Source organism: Phocoena sinus, chromosome X (genome assembly GCF_008692025.1).
Source record: "Phocoena sinus isolate mPhoSin1 chromosome X, mPhoSin1.pri, whole genome shotgun sequence".
Taxonomy (NCBI): domain Eukaryota; kingdom Metazoa; phylum Chordata; class Mammalia; order Artiodactyla; family Phocoenidae; genus Phocoena; species Phocoena sinus.
The window spans coordinates 32232852-32255206 of record NC_045784.1 but is presented as its reverse complement, the minus strand read 5'-3'; the positions used below and the strand labels follow the sequence as shown (position 1 = coordinate 32255206).

General features: G+C 36.9%; 1 protein-coding gene across 1 annotated transcript in view; it reads right to left on the bottom strand.

The window, feature by feature from the left end:
- The window catches only part of CFAP47 (cilia and flagella associated protein 47), a 533433-nt gene that overhangs the window by 407222 nt on the left and 103856 nt on the right, over window positions 1–22355 (bottom strand). Inside the window, 5 exon segments of the mRNA XM_032618881.1 lie at window positions 1976–2120; window positions 5335–5373; window positions 9333–9464; window positions 10737–10859; window positions 14262–14392. Of these exon segments, the coding sequence (XP_032474772.1) occupies window positions 1976–2120; window positions 5335–5373; window positions 9333–9464; window positions 10737–10859; window positions 14262–14392 (570 nt within the window).

Sequence of the window (22355 nt, the reverse complement as noted above, 5' to 3'; positions counted from 1 at the left end):
ACTTCTCACCTGTATGGCCACCATACCTAACTGATCCCCCTGTCTCTGTTTTTGCCCCTCCCATACCCACCTTTTCCCCCAGCCCATTTTCAACTTTGCTCCAAAAGGAAAATTAGTGAAGGGCAAGCCTACTCATACCATTGCCTGGATATCAATCCTTTAATTGTGCTGCCTAACCTCTAGGATAAATGTCCAGAAAAAACTATTAGTTACCTGGGTCTCACTTGCCCCTCTATACTCTATAGTCCAAACTACTTGCCACATTGACTCATTTCTAGGCCTTTACTTGCATTCTTTCATATCACCTTCTCTGTTTCTCTCCTTATTCTTCTAAATTCAGATTAGGCATCAACTTCTCCAAGAAATCTTTCCTGTTGGTGATTCTCAGCTAGTTTCCCTTAGCATATGCTTCCTTAGAACCAGGTACTGACCTGTCTTGTAGCATCCACATGCTATATGGTAATAACCCAATTCTTTTTTTTTTTTGCGGTACGCGGGCCTCTCACTGTTGTGGCCTCTCCCATTGCGGAGCACAGGCTCCAGACGTGCAGGCTCAGCGGCCATGGCTCACGAGCCCAGCCGCTCCGCGGCATGTGGGATCTTCCCGGACCGGGGCACGAACCTGTGTCCCCTGCATCGGCAGGCGGACTCTCAACCACTGCGCCACCAGGGAAGCCCCTAACCCAATTCTTTGTCTCTCTCTCCTACTGTTATATAGGTGGTCTCCATTTATCATTTAGATCCAATAGCCATCTTTCTCTGCTCTCCTCTGTCCTGACCTCTACAGACTGATTCATCTAGGTCCCTTGCTCTTCTGTCTCTGACTTGGTTCAACCACAGGGAAATGTCAGCAAGATATCAGAGAGTAGGAGGTATTTATGCCCTCACGTCTTCCCTGCCTTGGCTGCAATTCTGGCAAGGACAGCATTTTTTTTTTTTTTTTTTTTTTTTTTACAGTTATAGCTTTTATTAGATGGCCCCTCTTTCAGAGTTTCACCACTCACAGGGCTTCAATAATATCTTGCCTCCTGTTGCTCCTTCTGGCCTAGAGGTAGAAGCAGCTTCCATCCCTTGTCAGTTTTTTTTAACCTGGCTCCCAGGTCCATACATAATTCCTTCACTAAATCATCTTCAGTTAAATGCTTTGAGTCATTTGTTTACTACTAAGACCCTGATAAACTTACTGTTAACTTTTGGAGAATAAGTAAGATGTCTTATTATCTTTATACATTCAAAGTCTAGTATCTGGCCTATAATTGGTATTCAACAAATACGTACTGAAGAAGAAATGACTAAACCAATGGTTGGCAAACATTTTTCTGTAAGGGTTTAGATAGTAAATATTTTAGGCTTTGCAAGCCATAAGGTTTCTGTCACAACTATTCAACCCTGCCATTATAGCATGAAAGCATCCAGAAACAATATACAAACAAATGAGCGTAACTGCGTTCTAATAAAACCTTCTTTATAAAAAAACAGGTGTCAGGCCAGATTTGGCCCATAGACTTTAGTTTGCCAACACCTGGAGTAAACAAATGAAACACATTTATAAAAGTGCATTTTTTTCACACTTAATTTAACATAAAGATACCTAATATATAGGTAAACACAGAGAGAGAATTCTCCAAAACATTCACCTGAAATTCTTAAGCAATTAAAACTAGCAATTAATAATTTTATTTTCATTTATAGTATATATTTATGTATAACATACTTAACCTACTATATTATATCAATTAATAAGCACAGTTATATGTCATGCATCATCAAAGTCTTCTGATATATATACATGTATTTCTAGAAATAGAACCATTATGGTTTATAGGATATAAGAAAAATATGCATTGAGTCATAAGTCAAAAATACTTAAGAATAATTGCCCTTGACTTATAGTATTTGCTTAACATTATTCCTTAGAGCAAACTTAAAACTGTTTTACTTTTACAATAATATCATAATGGTATAAAATATACACCTGATTTGTCTTTAAAATCCATAGAAAAACCTTCAAAGTCTTCCAGATTAAACTCTACTCTGGCACGTGTTACACCTTTGCTTTTTACTAAAAATGGAATAATCTGGGTAGCGCCAACATAGGTGCCACTGAAGTTAAATACATCCTAAAACATAAAAAAAGAAATCATAATTAGAAGGTAGAGTAACAATTTATGAAAATAATGTAAATGAAAAATTACATTGCAAAACAGGAGATCTTAAAAGTCCTCATTATGAGAAAAAAATTGGTATGTCTGGTGACCAATGATAATTAGACTTACCATGGTGACCATTTCACAATATATACAAATATTGAATCATTATATTGTACACCTGAAACTAACATGTTATATGTCAATTATACCTCAATAAAAAATTATACTCATGTTTATCAAGAACATTATTACAGCAGTATTCTATACAAATTAGTTACATTTTCCTTCTTCTCCCTCCCTCCTACATGTAATCAGTTACCAAATCCCATTAATTCCGACTCCTTCACCTCTTAACTTTATTGTAATTGTATAAAGTTAGTAACTCATCACTTTTTTTTTTCTGTACGCGGGCCTCTCACTGTTGTGGCCTCTCCCGTTGTGGAGCACAGGCTCCGGAAACGCAGGCTCAGCGGCCATGGCTCACGGGCCCAGCCGCTCTGCGGCATGTGGGATCTTCCCGGACCGGGGCACAAACCGCGTCCCCTGCACCGGCAGGTGGCCTCTCAACCACTGCGCCACCAGGGAAGCCCAGTAACTCATCACTTTTCATTTCATTGCTAGATTTGACTTTCTCCAATTCTCCCCTCCACATCTAAGTCACAATTAAACTAATTAAAAATCTGACCACATCATTTCCTGTCTTAAAATTTGATGATTCTCCTCTACAGGAGATCTACAGGACAATGTCAAGTTTGTTAGCAGGGCTCATAAAGTTCACCATGACCTTCCCCTGTCTCATGTTGCAGCCTTACCTAGCTCCACTCTCACCCCTATGACTTCATATTTCAGCAAGCTGTATGACTTGTCATTTCCAACCAGTACCTGGTGCTTCTCCCTTCTGTGTCTTTATCAAGGTGTCTCTTCTGTCAGAAGGCCCTTCTCTAACTTGTAATTGCCTGATAAAATACTATGCATCCTTCAAATACCAGTTGGATAAGCCGCAATTAATTACAATATGATCGGGACTACTTCTGTTCCTTACGTTTATTCACATTATGACATCATAATGTCCGTTTATTTGTCTATTTATGTCTCTTCTAGTGGACCTTAAGTCTCATTCATTTTTACATCTCTAGCACCTATCTGACATCTAGCTTAAATACATAAGGAATGTTTACTGAATGTATCTTAACTTTAGCTTATATGCCAGGCATGTGTACCCCACAAAACTCTGCAGGATTCCTCTCCTGGTAGAGTAACTATATATACTCTACAGTTCCTTAGTAAAAGAATCACATACACCATTAAAAGAGAAAGAGGCAACAGTATCCTAATGCTGAGAAAAACATGGCATTAAGGTCAACTGTCCACTATTTGCTTCACTTAAAATATCAACCCAGTTCTACAGGTGAAATTTGTGAAATCCAAAACAGGTAGTGAAAGTTTGATGCTTCGTATGCAAAAAATCACTCCTCTTATCCCATTTCTGGTCTTTCCCATAGGTTAATTTGGATAAAATTTCCTAATTGTTATTAAGACACACAGTCAATGCCACACAGTTATTAGATACATTGCTAACAATATCTGGTAATACTAGAATATTGTTTTTAAAAGGTAACTGGGCAGCAATGTTTAAAAATCCAACATAATTAAGAAATATTGATAAATATATATTAAAGTCCTATAAATTACTCAATTATACCATAACATGCAAAGCGTGCCACAAATATCTTTAGGACGAGGAAATGCAGTATTTAAAGTCTCCATCTTTGTCTAACATTGTTCAAGGAGGGACACCATATCAACTGAAAAAAAGCACTCTGGATACTACAGGAATCACCACTGTCTTGGACAAGCTAGCTTAGTATCCATCAGTCTATCTGGACTTACCACGCCTTCAACACTGAATAAAAGAAAGGTTAGAAAATTGTAACTTAAAGCCTAGAATTGTGGTGATGCCGTTAAAGTGCAGACCAGTGGTAAGGCCCTACCTGAGGCAACCAGCAGCCTCATCAATTTCTACTCAATTTAGTTCAGCACCAGAATGGTACTAGGTACTGGGGATAGAAACACAAAAGGGCAGATAACCTGAAAATAATGTGACAATTGCTACAATGGAGATGTTCCCAGAGTTTAAGATGTTTGTGACATCTAATAAATGTCACAAGAGAGGGGAGAGGGGAATATGGGCTTGCTTTGAAGGATCAGGGAAAGTTTCTTTAGGTAGGTAAGACCAGATCTAACTCTGAAAGCTTGGACAGAAAAAAAAAAAAAAAAAAGCATGTATGTGCACTCTATCAACTGTAGAACAAAATTTCATTTGGGTACAGAACAATAATTCAAAAAATAAATTTGATTATAGTTCAGAAAATGTAAACCAAGACCACAGTGAGGTATTTTACACTCAATAGATTGGCAAACATTGTGTCTTATAATACAACTTATGGAGCAACAGATGTGGATCAATAGAAACTTGAGAAGAAAATATGGAAATTATCTTGTGAAGTCAAATATGTACATTATCTGCATCTCAGCAACTCCATTCCTAAAGAAACTATTTCATAAGTACCTTAGAAGATATGTACATGAATGTTCATAGCTATAGTATTTGTAATACCAAAAAAACAGACACTAATTGGATGGACAATGGAATGAGTCTACAAATTACAGTATGTCTACACAATGGACTATTAAGCAGCAGGGAAAATGAATAACATACAGCTACATATAACCTAGATGAAGTTTAAAAACATGATATTCAATTAAAAGTAACCCACCAAAGATAATATATCTTTGTTAAAGCTCAGAAATGAACAAACTAAATAATGAACCGTAAGGAATTCATACATATGTGGTAACCTAATTAGAAAAAGTAAAGGCAGAACAATGACAAAATTCAGGAAAGTAGTTATCTCTTAAGAGGGGTAGGATCATGATGAAGCCTACAGATAATTTAACGGTACTGGTACTGTTCTGCTACTTAAGTTCAGTGGTGAATTCTTAAACTTTCATTAATTGGCTTAATACTCTGCTTCATCACTTATATTTATATTACATATATTAATTTCTATGTGACAAATTACTACATAATAAAAAATGTTTAACCTAAATGGGCTGACTAGGGACACATAAATAAAAATCACCACACTCATAAATTGATTATACAAATAGGTAACATACTCACAGGATTGATTTCAGCATCAGCAATCTCAATAGATCCACCCTAAGGTCTATGTCTTTTGCACGGTGAATAGCAATCTATTTAGGAAAAACATAAAACTCTGTAGAAACCACACTAAAATATACTCATATACTGCTGAAGTATTACCTGGCATTTATATAACATTTTATAATTTAAATAATCATAACTTATTATAAATGTCACAAGATTTATTCTGGCAGTTATCATCCCATTTCTTGTGATGTAGAATTGATATTCCTAAAGGAGTGAATTTTCAACTCTTAAAAACTTCCATCACAAATGGGACCTTGTGAATTTGACTGAAGAGTTCTACCCATTTGCCTTGACATTATTGCTTCAAACTCTGTGTGAGCCTTTTGTATTTACCTAATTCCAAAGGAATATTCAAAATTAAAACAAGCAAGAAACTGAGTGCAAACACAGATACTAATATCCAAAACAACCATAATTCTAATGAGAGCAGCTAAAAATTGCTGAGTATATGGCCCAAGTATACTGCTAAATACATTATCTCCTTTTTAATCTTCAGTATTCTGTTAATACCCTAATTTCCAAGTGAGGAAAACTGGGGCTTAAGGTCACAAAACTTGAAAGCAGCAGTGGCTAAACTTGAACCAAGAAGTGCCTGAGCACTCAATTTCTTCCAAGAAATTTAAGACAGTGAAATAAGAATTTAGTCATGTAACTCCTACAAAATAAGAACTATAGATTACATGAACATATAATTGTCTAATCAAAATCTCAGAAGCACAAAAATATCATTCCCTGAAAGCCCTACCTGTACAAGAACAGTCAACTTCGAGATTTAAATCTAAATGTATATTAAAAAAAGAGATATGAGTGTATTTCACTCTTTTGATAGAATCAGTGGCATTGTTTATAGGTAAAGAAACCACAAAATACCACTTTTTCAGAATTATTAAGGAAAGTGAGCGCCATCTAGACAATCTTATTAACCGAATTGCTTAATTCATACTACTATATGATTTCTATATTTTATTTACAGAATATATAGTACCTAAAATACTTGACTAAAATCATAAGAAGCATAACTTAATGCTTCAGAGGTAATTACAAGTCAATATATGCTTCACTGATGAACGCCATATGTAAGTCTCAACACCCGCATGGCTGCCTTTTACTCACTTCTCCTTTCGTGGGTAACTGAAGATTCCAGGCTGCCATAACCCATTTACTACCCTCACCAATTGCTCGCTTGACCTTTTCATCTCCTGAGACTTAATCTGTACCCTGGACAATATCACCCGTCACAAATCCATGGCCTCAGAAACCATACATTCATCCGTCCCTCTCTTTCTCACAACCCTCTCTCATCCCTGCTTTCTCATCCATTTTCAGAGACTAGAGTTCCACGATGTCACATGTGTGATGTTTCCCTGATCAGCCCCAATTAACCTGTCTCCATTTTCTCTGTTATTCAACAAAGTTTATCATTCCAACTTCTCATCGATATATTCGATCCACTTATACTCATCTTGATTTTCACAGGGGTAACAGAAATAACCTCTATCATCTCTAAGATTAATCCTTAGCCTTCAGACCAACATGTATAAGCAATGGCCTCTTTACTAGACACCTCTACATAGGGATGCAAAAGGTGCCTCAAACTCATGATTTCCCTCTAAAATATGCTACTCATCCTCTAATCTTTCTTCGAATGTTGTTACCACCTGTCTCACACTTGACTTACCTGTTTTATTTATATGTGACCCTTTTCAATCATCAAACCCTAAATATTCATCTCCTAAATTTGACTAGAATTTGTCTAGAATCCTATCTCCTGAGAACACAATCTTCTCCTGCCTGGACATCATCAGCAGACTAATAACTCTGCACTGGTCGCAGTTTAACACTGCTCTATAACCAAAGTGATGTCTGAAAAATGCAAATCTGAGTGTGAAACTCTCCATGCTTAAAAACTCCAAGCTCTTAAGATGAAATTTTGACTTCCTAAGTTGTTGCTAAGGACCTGTATGACTAAAATTTATACAGGCCTCTAAATACATCTTTCCCTACTATCATCCATTCAATCTATAGCCAAGTCATGTTAAACTAAGTTTTTCATATCTGCCTTGTAGCTCTCCCTCTCCTCCCATATGCCTGAACACATTCAATTTTGTCTTCCTTGAATACTCTTTCCTCCTCTCCTCCCTCACCCCACTACTACCCCTTTCCTCTGGCTGATTCTTAACTCTGGTGTCTTTCAGATTTATCTTCCCCTAGGAAACTGCCCCTGACCATTTAAGCATGGGTTGCAAACCTCTCCCGTGTACGCCCCCAGCCTACTGTATTTCTCCATCATAGTACTTATTACATTATCTTTTAATTTTGAGTTGTTTGCATCCCCCACCACATTGTACATTCTTAGAGACCAAGGACCCTAGTTACCTTGTTCAATTTTGCATTCCTAGCAACTGCAGCAGAGCCTAACACATATGTGCCCAGTAAGTACGCATGGAATGGATGAATAAAGGAATCTCATAATATACTGTTAAAAAGGTAAGCTTTGTAAAAACAGCATGGTTCTCTAAAATACAGTGGAAACTAATCTCAGTAAAACCTATATTTTAGTGGCTGTTTTTTATTTTTTCCAAAATAATATACAAAAATTCTGCCCAAATATCAGACCGTATACCACAATATACACTTTATAAACATCTTTCAATCTATACTTTTGTTTTTGTAATTTATTTGTTTTATTTATTTATTTTTGGCCGTGCTGGGTCTTCGTTGCTGTGCATGGGCCTTCTCTAGCTGTGGCGAGCAGGGGCTACTCTTCCTTGTGGTGCACGGGCTTCTCATCACGGTGGCCTCTCTTGTTGTGGGGCAGGGGCTCTAGGCGCATGGGCTTCAGTAGTTGTGGCACGTGGGATCTAGAGCGCAGGCTCAGTAGTTGTGGCGCACGGGCTTAGTTGCTCCGTGGCTTGTGGGATCTTCCCAGACCAGGGCTCGAACCCATGTCCCCTGCATTGACAGGCGGATTCGTAACCACTGCACCACCAGGGAAGCCCCCTATACTTCTTTATAAAAGTAAGATATAATTATTAGGTTGTTTATTTGGGGGCCAGGCAAATTGGTGTTTATTATATTAAGCTAAATATTATTTAAGAACTAATGATTATGGGAAATTGAAGGATAAAATGGAGGATATCTCTTAAGCCGTTCATTTTGATCTGATGATAGTGCACATATTACTTTTTTAATGTGAGTAAATGTACACAGTTGATCATCAAATTGAAGATTAAGAGCATTCCATTCCATGAGTTTATAGTAAGTAAATTTACTACAGACTGGTCTTACATGTTTTATTCTGTTTAATGAACACTTAGAGAAGTCCCTAAAATCAAGGTAATACCTTTTCATTTACATAATTCCCAGAACATAAAATAGTAAAACATTTTATGTGTGCTATAAAATACAGATATTAACGTCACTGATTATTTTTTCCTTAGGTATCTAATTAACACCATGGAAAAAACAATCCTTTGCTCTCTGACTAGTAAGGGCTTGTCACAAGTTAGAGATGCCAAATATTCCAAGTTCATGTGAAAAATGCCTCATATCAATGAAATGTATCCATTTCAACTTAGTAGAAACTTCCATTAGCAACTTTCACCAAAAATATTTTCTACAAATCCTCTTGCCAAGTTCTGCTAACCATTTTTACAACCGATGTATAAGTAAGGTTGTTTATTTTTTAGATTTCTAAAAACTGCACCTCTTTAGAGCTAACTCAATTAGAAATTTAGAACAGAAAAATAACAGAAATTTTTTAAATTACTCTTTAGTGTCATAATATTAAAACCCATCCCCATTAGAAGAAATCATTAAAATAAGCTTTCTAAGAATAAACATGTATATAACATTTTATAGAATTATACCTACTATTATAAACATCATAACCAAACAAATCCACAGACACATATATAAGGAGAAAACACACATATGCATAAACATACCTTTGCTCCTGTATCAAATTTTCCTGCTACAGTAGGAGTACAGGAGGTATTGAGAACAGTTAGCCCCCCCAATGGAATGATTCCTTGTGATGGAACAACATCAGTCACAGACAAAAGACTCTGGTCACAAACCTATAATCAAAAATTTGCAGAAATGTCACTTGTCCTTTAAAGTTATTGTTCCAAAGCTTTCATAGGAAAACTTCTAGACCAGTACATAGAGAGAGGACCTACAGGCACACAGCATGAGATGGTTTTGAAATAGATTTTCAAACACCAGACAAACAATTTGAACTTCAACAAGGATTTGCACCCCTAACCCAGCAAACAGAACTTTTAGCAATGGCATCTTCCAATTCAAACAGGACGATGAAGCTTATTATCTGAAGTGTTTTCAAGACTTTGCAAAACTTACAAGGAAATGATGAGATGTATCTGTTGGAGAGATGCCAAAATTCTAGATACTATTTTGATAGCCTGTCTTTTCCCTGATCCTAAAAAACTGAAAGCAAAGTTAGTGGGGAGGCAAGATGATAAAGTAACCTACTCTTCTTTATTATTTCCTTTATAGCCTAATGTCTAAGATATCATTTTGACCTTCAAAAAAGTAACTTACCAAAAGAGTTAAGGTGTGGTTTGTCAGAGGCCAATTTAGGCTTATCTATCATGCCTTAAGTCAGAATAATTTGAAGGGAAATTGGTTAACATATTTTAGGGGATGAGGGAACAAACAGACTTCAGAACTAATTCTGAAGCAACAGAGTAGAAAAGGGTATCCTCCTTTGCTTGTTTGGGCAGAAGACATGTAAATACAAGCTTGAAAGAAAGATCTCAAATGCTAACCTCTACTGTCACTATTAGGAGATGTTAATGTTTCTCAGTTAAAAAAAAAACACCTCTATTACCAATTTAAACACCACCCGCCCCACAATTTAAATCAGGAGTAACAACTATAAATAGAATATCTTTAGAATGGTCTTGATCTAGGTCCCAGTTGCTACCATAACAGTCTTGATGACAGAGTGAAAACGAGGAAAAAAAGGAAAAGCATGTAATTAAATACTGAATGTAACATAAACACTGCATATTTTTTTAATGTTAGTTTTTTTGAAATCATCTTTTTTTCCCAATAAAACAAAATAACAGAAAGAAAGCAAAAGAGGGGTAAGAGGAGAAGGAAGGGAGAGATTAAGGAAGGAAGGGAGAGATAGAGACAAATTTTATGGGAAACTAAAAGGATAAAGTAGATGAAATGTATTCAGATAAATCTGATATGAAATACCTAAATATTAGCATTAGTCAATCTATAAAGACTAAAGTATTCATGGCATAGAACTCATGGCAATAAATAGTTCAAATTATAATGTGATCTGATCCAAGTAAGATTTCCAGATTCTACATTACCTTGAAATAAGCATGGTTTGGTCCTACATTGTGAAGAATGGCTTTTCTCCAAGTTGTTAAACACTGAGGGCTATCACTGAAGAGTATCCTTGGCTCTAAAAGAATGACCTTGGTGTGACCAAGCTAATAAGAGGAAGAAAGGGAACATGAAATTGAAATAACAGTAAACATTTTTTTATCCCCCACCAGATAACTCAAACTTTTTCAGCTTCATAGAAGTTTCTAAAATACGAAGCGTTATCAGATTTTATGGTGTGCTTAAGAGAAAGGAAAAGAGTGGAATATTTACAATGTACTCCTAAACTGAGGAAGGCAGAGAGAGTAAGATAACTCTAAGGACGAAGTAAATCCATGACTGAGAATGATGTAGATTAGTCACTGAAGGGGATATTAGAGACCATCTGCCCCACTACATACAAGGTGTTACCATGTGCTACACAAAAGGAAAAAGTTCAAGGGTCATGTAAGTATGGGAAATAACATGCCAAGAGAGATTATCCAGGCATGTTTCTACTAGAAGTCTTCTCATAGGGCTTAGTATGCTGATAATGTACACTTTGCTTATCTGAGAATGGGGAGGTAGTACACTGTGATTCACAGAATTACCTAGGCACAGGACTCCCTCGCCCTGTCCTACACAAACCACTTCACAGAACTACAGCAACATAAAACACTTTTTGGAAACGTTGATATTATCCACCTCTCCCATTTTACAGGAAAGCAAACAATAACCAAGGTGAACTAGAACCCAAGATTTCTAATTCCTCATTCAGTGCTCTCTACAATAGACCCTACTATAAATAATACATATTATTTCTTATTGTCTTAGGAGATTTTAATACATTCATATAATTAGTTGAAGAACATGATTCGGATAACTGGAAAAATAAACTTTCAAACAAAGCTAACAAAAGATGAAATGGTCAAGTAAGTTCTTCATAATTAATGAAAAAACTTAAATGAACATTTTATTTAATTGTTTCACATTCCTCCTTCTTTACTTTCTTAAGAGTAACACTTCACTTACTCTTAAGTAAGTTCACTTAAACTCAAGGGCTTGAAAAATTGGCCAAAAATAATCTAGTTCAGTACACTGACATCTCAGAGTTTAATTCTTAACCAATCCTAGTGTAGGGAAAGTGGAAATCAAATTTTATGAGATGGTAATGGCAAAGGCTGTGGAGGCAGATCACTTTGGATATAAATTCCAATAGGGCATTTACTGCACGTGTGAACTTGTACTAGATAATTAACCATTCTAATGCTCCATTTCCTCACCCATCAATTGAGTTATTAATACATTCCTTATAGAGTTGCTGTACGGATTAAATGAGATAATACAAGAACGTCATTTTGCATCGTACCTGAGACACAATAATTAATAAGTGATACCTTATGGTTATCAGGGGATAAGGTGGGGAGGGATGAATTGGGAGACTGGGACTGACATATACACACTACTATATATAAAACAGATAACTAATAAGAACCTGCTGCATAGTACAGGGAACTCTACTCAATACTCTGTAATGGCCTATATGGAAAAAGAATCTTAAAAAAAAAAGACTGGATACATGTATACATATAACTGATTCACTTTGCTGTACACCTGAAACTAATACAACATTGTAAATCAACTATACTCCAATAATGTTTTTTAAAAAAAATGATACTTATTATTAAAGCTAAGTCTACATTACTAAATTGCTCATCTTTTATTTGTTAGAAAAAATACACATGGGGTGAGTATATGAGCAAATTTATATTAGTAAACTTGTCAAACACAGTTATGTAAATAACAGTTAAAGAACTGTATACAGGGCTTCCCTAGTAGTGCAGTGGTTAAGAATCCACCTGCCAATGCAGGGGACACGGGTTTGAGCCCTGGTCCGGGAAGATCCCACATGCCGCGGAGCAAATAAGCCCGTGTGCCACAACTACTGAGCCTGTGATCTGGAGCCTGCAAGCCATAGCTGCTGAGCCCACGTGCCACAGCTACTGAAGCCCGTGTGCCTGGAGCCCGTGCTCCGCAACAAGGGAAGGCACTGCAATGAGAAGCCCACGCACTGCAGCAAAGAGTAGCCCCTGCTTGCTGCCACTAGAGAAAGCCCACACGCGGCAACGAAGACCCAATGCAGCCAAAAATAAACAAACAAATAAATAAATTAATTAAAAAAAAGAACTGTATACATATGTTCACCAAAAGACAGAGAATGTTAACAGAAGCACTATTACATTAGCCAAAAATCTGAAACAATCCAAACCCTCATCAGCTGTGTGATGGAAAACTGATTGTATAGTCTAACCAAATGGAATGCTATTCAGGAGTGAGAATGAATAATCTGTCACCACATGTATCAGCATAGATGCATCCCACAAACCTAATTATGAACAAAAGAAGACAGGCATAGAAGAGAACATATGGTGTGATGACATTTATATAACGTTTAAAACCAAAATTAATCTATGCCTTAGAAGTAACGATTGTGATGATCCTGGGAGGGACACATAGTGACTGGAAGTGTGGACTAGGGGGGTTCTTTTGTGATGCTAGTCATGTTCTGTTTCTTGATCAGGTTGATCTGGGTGTGAGTTACAAGGGTGTTACTAGTTTATAAAAAATAATTGAGTGATACATAGTTTATAATATGTGCACCTTTCTGTAGTATACTATACTTCAATACAAAGTTGTAAAAGGAATTAATAAGTGATTTAAACATAGTGAAAGCAGCAGCTTATTTCAAGCCTAGGGCAAAGGAAAGACCCTATTGATTTCTGACTGCCACTTGCCATCATAAAAGTGGATGGATCTCTTATATCTTAAGGCTATAAGCTTCTTCATAGCTAAAATATGTAAGAACATGATCATGGCCTGGAGACAGAGATGGGATTTAGTAAAACAGCATTGGGTTGTGTTAAATTACTAAAAACGTTGGGAAGGGAATTTGGTACACATGTAAAGCATATCCTTGGTAATTAAGAGCCATGAAGTTAAGGTCTTCTGGGTTCTACCACAGAAAGAAAGTTAAAATTACATATTGCAGCCTTCACTTTACTTACATTGTTATTATAAGTATATTCCATATGGAATATGGAAGAATTTTCTATATTTCCTTCCTATATAAATCACATGATCCATTTCATACTGAATTATTAATTACAACTAAATACGAAAAATGCAATAATATAATTTTCTCTAGTTTTCTTTGGCACTTATTAAAGAAATAATTTAATTTCAAGTGGCTCCCATGGTATTATAGTCTCTAATAACAATCTAGTATTGTCGGCACAAAAGTCTTGGATTTCTGAGTTAATTCTAGATAATACAACACATTTTTTAGCAAAGTCTTCATTTATGGTAGAGAAGTGGCTCCAAGAAGATGCTAAGACACTTTAGTTAACTAAGTATTACATGTAAAATCAGTTTTTACTAACATAGTATATATACGCAACTATATACGCATATGCATATTCAACCAATTTATAGCCCTCAAAATAAAAATAATATTCAAGGGAAATCATTACATGTGCAAGACATTTCAGTGTCAGCATGTTTCCTTCATTGATGTGAAGAATAAATTCTCCCCTTTCCGGAGAATCAAATCCCAGCTGCCATGTCACTTCACATTCCAATAGGGAGTATGGCTCAACAGTGCCTACAGAGAATTTAGAGAGAACAAGAAATTTACCACATTTTAACTATATTTATTTTTTAATATCCAAAATAAGAGATGGCATAAACATGTAATGACATTTTATAACAAATTATTTAAATTAAACAAAATACAGGGAATACCTTATGCTCCAACTTTAATAGGCAGATCAAAATATCTGACAAAAAGTATGCCAATATATAGCAAAAAATTTTTAATTTATCTATGAAGCAACACTCTAGGATTAGAGATAACTTTACATCTAGACAGTAGAAAACCATCTGCGATCCCTGATCAAATGTCCCCTCCACATTTCTCAACACTCTGAAACACACCGGACACTCATTCAGTTTCTGGAGGAAGGAATTATCATTACCAGAGGCTTTTTTTTGTTTGTTTTAATGTTCAAATCCCTAGAGATATAACTTCTGATGTAGCTATTAGCAATTAGCACGTTTCTATAATTCAAATGTATTTAGAACCCAGGAGGGTATAAGGCACATTTACTGTGAGGTGCTTTACCTGTTTAAATTCATCATCTCCTTTGGTCTAAGAAAATAATACTTGATGGAAAGAATGACTTAGAAGCTCTTCCCTCAGGAAGAGGGGATCATCTGAGATTCAAAGGCACAGGATACTGAACAGAGAGATGCGTGACCATCACAACAAACTTTGCCTTGAGTCAGGCTGACTCACACGCAACAGTAGTTTTCTCAACCTTGAAAAAGGTATAGTGCCTACCTCCTAGTTTTGCAGTGGCCACATAGGGAGATAACAACACACATAAAGGGATTAACATAGTGTGTAATGCCCAGAAAGCACCCAGTGTCAGATATTATTATTAATACTCTTGAATGCCAATACTATAGTTGGCACAATAATTTATAAAAAGAAGAGAAACTACTCGTGGAAGAGCTAACAGTCTAGTTGGGATCCATCAGAATTATATTTGTCTATAAGTAACAATAAGTCCTGTTACAGTGGGTTAGGTAGATACGAGTTTATTTATCTTATGCAATCAGAAGTCCATGGGCAGGTATTCCAGGGTTGCTTTAACAGGTTGACAATGCCTTGAAGGAGCAATGCTCCTAGCTTCCCACACTGCCATTCCTTATCATGTGGCCTTCCTCAGTGTGGAAAGATATCAAAGCACAGTCGTTAAAAACAGTACAAATTCTCCGGTCAGACTCACTGGTTCAAATTTCAGCTCTGACACTTACTAGCTGAGACTTTGGACGATTTACTAAACCTATGTAACACAGATTCCTCATACATAAAGTGGGGATAACAACTGTTTCTTAGAGAATTGATAAAGGGAATAAATAAGCTAATATAAGCAGAAGTACTTCAAACAGTACCTGGCATATAGAAGGGGGATGAAGCTAAAAGAAATTTCTGTCCATATCTCATTGGCAAGAAAGGCTGGGGAAAAGAGATACGTAAATAAGAACATTGCTTCCCCAAACAAACTGAGGGTCCCATAAGGAAGGGGAATGGATATCAGATATGGGCTTAGTAACATCTACCACAACAGGAGATGGACATAAACAAATAACTGTAGGTGATGTAACAAATACACAATGGGAGTGGAAAAGAGGTTGGGTGGGAAGTTCTAAATTAGCCCAAGAAAGTGGAGGAAACTTCATCATAAGGAGATGGCATTTGAGTTGTGACTGAAGAATGAGCAGGAACTCTGCAGGAGGACAAAGTCTGCAGGAAATGTAGAAGTCAAGTGATGGTACTAGAAGTGAGTGATGTGTAGAGAAGACTGTGATGGGAAGTAACTCTGACAAAGAAGAGTCAATGCTATTTATAAAGACACCTAAGCTTTCAGAGAAGAGTTGAGAGCAGCACAAGGATTATAGATCCATGTTGAGAGGGTTAGCTTGAGGTCAATACTTTCCCTTCAACCAGCATGGCTATATATTTTTCTCCAGGAATATTATGTATATTGTGGGACAGGAGAAATAAGTTGGATGGCTGAATTGAGCATGGCTGGGATTGGCAGGGAAGGTACTACAAACGGCCAAGGAGTGACAGAATTGAGAAAGACAATGAGAGTGAACTGACTGAAGACAAGGCTGAGGACTGAGTGGACTCAAGAGTTCAGTATGGTTAAAGACAACAAGGATGAACACATAAGAAAACAAGCAGAAACATAAACAATATCTAATGAAAAAGTCATATGAGAAACCAATTCTATCTTAGAAAACATCAATCCACTCTTCCATTCTCCCCTTATAATATCCACTATCCAAATACAAATCCAAAATGTATCATGCCTCAGGAAAAAAGGACAATCACAACATAAAATTTAAATTATAACTCTTCATTTTAGTTTACAAAAAAATAGAGAGGGATATGATTAAATGCATTATGTAGGATGTAAAACCAATTCTAGGGGCAAAAAAATTTGCTACCCCAAAATGTGTCTCTTTGGCATGAGGATTAATTTAAGCTGATTATTATTATTATTATTTTTTATTGCGGAACACAGGCCTCTCACTGTTGTAGCCTCTCCCGCTGCGGAGCAACAGGCTCCAGACGTGCAGGCTCAACAGCCATGGCTCACGGGCCCAGCTGCTCCGCGGCATATGGGATCTTCCCGGACCGGGGCACGAACCCATGTCCCCTGCATCGGCAGGCGGACTCTCAACAACTGCGCCACCAGGGAAGCCCTAAGCTGATTATTTTTAAGAAACAGAAGAAGACTCAGGAAGTTTTTTCTTGTTACCTCTTCCTTAACTGCCTAAAAGAATTTAGATAAAGGGCTAGTTCCCAGAATAGAGCTATCACCAGAGATACATGCAAAGAATATGGGCTGGCTATCATAGGGGAGACTCAGCTGGGCGAAGAGATCAAGTCTACTCTGTGTACCATGACCCAGGAAACATCTGTTTACCAAACATTTGCTTTTCCATCTGCATGTGAATTCCCTTTCTCACCTTTGAAGCCCCAATCCACTACCCCAACATCCTCTTTTGTCTTTAGCTGAAGATGACATTTAAGGTGAGGATTTGGCCACTCTGGCAAGTTATGGGGTTTTCCTGGGTCTGTCTCACGGATACATGTTATTAAACTTTTGTGTGATTTTCTCCTGTTAATCTGTCCCATGTCAGTTTAATTCTTATACCAACTAGAAGAACCTAAGGGTAGAAGAAAACTTCTTCTTTTCCAACACGATATAACAAAAGGGATGTAAGAAAAATAACTCAATAAAAAGATTTATACAGGAGACCTTCAAGATGGTGGAGGAGTAAGACGTGGAGATCACCTTCCTCCCCACAAATACATCAGAAATACATCTACATGTGGAACAACTCCTACAGAACACCTACTGAATGCTGGAAAAAGACCTCAGACCTCCCGAAAGTTATATATATATTTTTCCGTTTTCTCTTTTTGGGAGTATGTATACGTATGCTTAGTTGTGCAATTTTGTCTGTATAGCTTTGCTTTCACCATTTGTCCTAGGGGGCTGTCTGTCTGTGTTTTGTTTTTTTCCTTACTATAGTTTTTAGAGCTTGTTATCATTGGTGGATTTTTTTATTGGTTTGGTTGCTCTCCTCTTTCTTCTTCCTTTAATGACTTTTTAATTTTTTTTTTTTTTTTTTTGCGGTACGCGGGCCTCTCACTGTTGTGGCCTCTCCTGTTGCAGAGCAAAAGGCTCCAGACACGCAGGCTCAGCGTCCATGGCTCATGGGCCTAGTCACTCCGCGGCATGTGGGATCTTCCTGGACCGGGGCACAAACCCGTATCCCCTGCATCGGCAGGCGGACTCTCAACCACAGCGCCACCAGGGAAGCCCTGACTTTTTAATTTTTTAAAATATTTTCTTTTATTTTAATAACTTTATTTTATTTTATTCCTTCTTTCTTTCTTTCTTTTTTTCTCCTCCCTTTTCTTCTGAGCTGTGTGGCTGACAGGGTCTTGGTGTTCCGGCCGGGTGTCAGGCCTGTGCCTCTGAGGAGGGAGAGCCAAGTTCAGGACACTGGTTCACCAAAGACCTCCCAGCTCCACAAAATATCAAATGGCTAAAGCTCTCCCAGAGATCTCCATCTCAAGGCTAAGACCCAGCTCCACTCAACAAACAGCAAGCTACAGTACTGGACACCCTATGCCAAACAACTAGCAAGACAGAACAAAACCACACCCAATACCAGAGAAGCTGCTTAAAGTCATAATAAGGTCAGAGATACCCCAAAACACACCACCAGATGTGGTCCTGCCCACCACAAAGACAAGATCCAGCCTCATCCACCAGAACGTAGGCATCAGTCCCCTCCAGCAGTAAGCCTACACAACCTACTGACCCAACCTTAGCCACTGGGGGCAAACACCAAAAACAAAGGGAACAAAGAACCTGCAGCCCGTGAAAAGGAGACCCCAAACACAGTAAGTTAAGCAAAATGAGGAGACAGAGAAACACACAGCAGATGAAGGAGCAAGGTAAAAACTCAACAGACTAAACAAATGAAGAGAAAATAGGCAGTCTACCTGAAAAAGAATTTACAGTAATGATAGTAAAGATGATCCACAATCTTGGAAATAGAATGGAGAAAATACAAGAAACGCTTAACAAGGACCTAGAAGAACTAAAGAGCAAACAACAATGATGAACAACATAATAAACAAAATTTAAAATTCTCTAGAAGGAATCAATAGCAGAATAACTGAGACAGAACAGTTAAGTGACCTGGAAGATAAAATAGTGGAAATAACTACTGCAGAGCAGAATAAAGAAAAAAGAATGAAAAGAACTGAGGACAGTCTCAGAGACCTCTCAGACAACATTAAATGCACCAACATTCGAATTATAGGGGTTCCCAAAAAAGAAGAGAAAAAGAAAGGGACTGAGAAAACATTTGAAGAGATTATAGTTGAAAACTTCCCTAATATGGGAAAAGAAATAGTTAATCAAGTCCAGAAAGCACAGAGAATCCCATACAGGGTAAAACCAAGGAGAAATACACCAAGACATATATTAATCAAACTGTCAAAAATTAAATACAAAGAAAACATATTAAAAGCAGCAAGGGAAAAACAACAAATAACACACAAGGGAACCCCCAGAAGGTTAACAGCTGATCTTTCAGCAGAAACTCTGCAAGCCAGAAGGGACTGGCAGGACATATTTAAAGTGATGGAGGACAAAAACCTGCAACCAAGATTACTCTACCCAGCAAGGATCTCATTCAGATTTGATGGAGAAATTAAAACCTTTACAGACAAGCAAAAGCTGAGAGAGTTCAGCACCACCAAACCAGCTTTACAACAAATGCTAAAGGAACTTCTCTAGGCAGGAAACACAAGACAGGAAAAGATCAAAAATAACAAACACAAAATAATTAAGAAAATGGTAACAGGAATATACATATTGATAAATACCTTAAATGTAAATGTATTAAATGCTCCAACCAAAAGACACAGACTGGCTGAATGCATATAAAAACAAGACCCGTATATACACTGTCTAAAAAAGACCCACTTCAGACCTAGGGACACATACAGACTGAAAGTGAGGGGATGGAAAAAGATACTCCATGCAAATGGAAATGAAAAGAAAGCAGGAGTAGCAATTCTCATATTAGACAAAATGGACTTTAAAATTAAGACTATTACAAGAGACAAAGAAGGACACTACATAATGATCAAGGGATAAATCCAAGAAGATGATATAACAATTGTAAATATTTATACACCCAACATAGGAGCACCTCAATACACAAGGCAAATGCTAACAGCCACAAAAGGGGAAATCGACAGTAACACAATCATAGTAGGGGACTTTAACACCCCACTTTCACCAAAGGACATATCATCCAAAATGAAAATAAATAAGGAAACACAAGCTTTAAATGACACATTAAACAAGATGGACTTAATTGATATTAATAGGACATTCCATTCAAAAACAACATAATACAATTTCTTCTCAAATGCTCATGGAGCATTCTCCAGGATAGATCATATATTGGGTCACAAATCAAGCCCTGGTAAATTTAAGAAAACTGAAATCGAATCAAGTATCTTTTCGGACCACAATGCTATGAGACTAAATATCTATTACAGGAAAAAAACCTGTAACAAATACAAACACATGGAGGCTAAACAATACACTACTAAATAACCAAGAGATTACTGAAGAAATCAAAGAGGAAATCAAAAAATACCTAGAAACAAATGACAATGAAAACATGACAACCCAAAACCTATGGGATGCAGCAAAAGCAGTTCTAAGAGAGAAGTTAATAGCAATACAATACTACCTCAAGAAATAAGAAACATCTCAAAAAAACAACCTAACCTTACAGCTAAAGCAATTAGAGAAAGAAGAACAATAAAGCCCCAAAGTTAGCAGAAGGAAAGAAATCATAAAGATCAGATCAGAGAGAAATGAAGGAAACAATAGCAAAGATCAATAAAACTAAAAGCTGGTTCTTTGAGAAGATGAACAAAATTGATAAACCATTAGCCACACTCATCAAGAAAAAAAGGGAAAAGACTCAAATCAATAGAACTAGAAAATAAAAAGAAATAACAACTGACACTGCAGAAATACAAAGGGTCATGAGAGATTACAACAAGCAACTATATGCCAATAAAATGGACAACCTGGAAGAAATGGACAAATTCTTAGAAGAACACAATCTTCCAAGACTGAACCAGGAAGAAAGAGAAAATATAAACAGACCAATCACAAGAACTGAAACTGAGACTGTGATTAAAAAATCTTCTAGCAAACAAAAGCCCAGGAGCAGATGGCTTCACAGGCGAATTCTATCAAACATTTAGAGAAGACCTAATACCCATCCTTCTCAAACTGTTCCAAAATATACCAGAGGTAGGAACACTCCCAAACTCATTCTACAAGGCCACCATCACCCTGATACCAAAACCAGAAAAAGATGTCACAAAGAAAGAAAACTACAGGCCAATATCACTGATGAACATAGATGCAAAAATCCTCCTCAAAATACGAGCAAACAGAATTCAACAGCACATTAAAAGGATCATACACCATGAACAAGTGGGCTTTATCCCAGGAATGCAAGGATTCTTCAATATACACAAATCAATCAATGTGATACACCATATTAACAAACTGAAGGAGAAAAAGCATATGATCATCTCAATAGATGCAGAGAAAGTTTTGACAAAATTAGCACCCATTTATGATAAAAACCCTGAAGAAAGTAGGCATACAGGAAACTTTCCTCAACATTATAAAGGGCATATATGACAAACCCACAGCCAACATCGTCCTCAATGGTGAAAAATTGAAACCACTTCCTCTAAGATCAGGAACAAGACAAGGCTTCCCACTCTCACCACTAGTATTCAATACAGTTTTGGAAGTTTTAGCCACAGCAATCAGAGAAGAAAAAGAAATAAAAGGAATCCAAATTGGAAAAGAAGAAGTAAAGCTTTCACTGTTTGCAGATGACATGATACTATACATAGAGAATCCTAAAGATGCTACCAGAAAACAACTAGAGCTAATCAATGAATTTGGTAAAGTAGCAGGATACAAAATTAATGCACAGAAATCTCTGGCATTCCTATACACTAGTGATGAAAAATCTGAAAGAGAAATTAGGGAAACACTCCGATTTACCACTGCAACAAAAAGAATAAAATATCTAGGAATAAACCTACCTGAGGAGACAAAAGACCTGTATGCAGAAAATTATAAGACACTGATCTAAGAAATTAAAGATGATGCAAACAGATGGAGACATACACCATGTTCTTGGATTGGAAGAATCAACTGTGTGAAAATGACTATACTACCCAAAGCAATCTACAGATTCAATGCAATCTCTATCAAACTACGTATGGCATTTTCCACAGAACTAGATCAAAATATTTCACAGTTTGTTTGGAAACACAAAAGACCTCAAATAGCCAAAGCAATCTTGAGAAAGAAAAACGGAGCTGGAGGAATCAGGCTCCCTGACTTCAG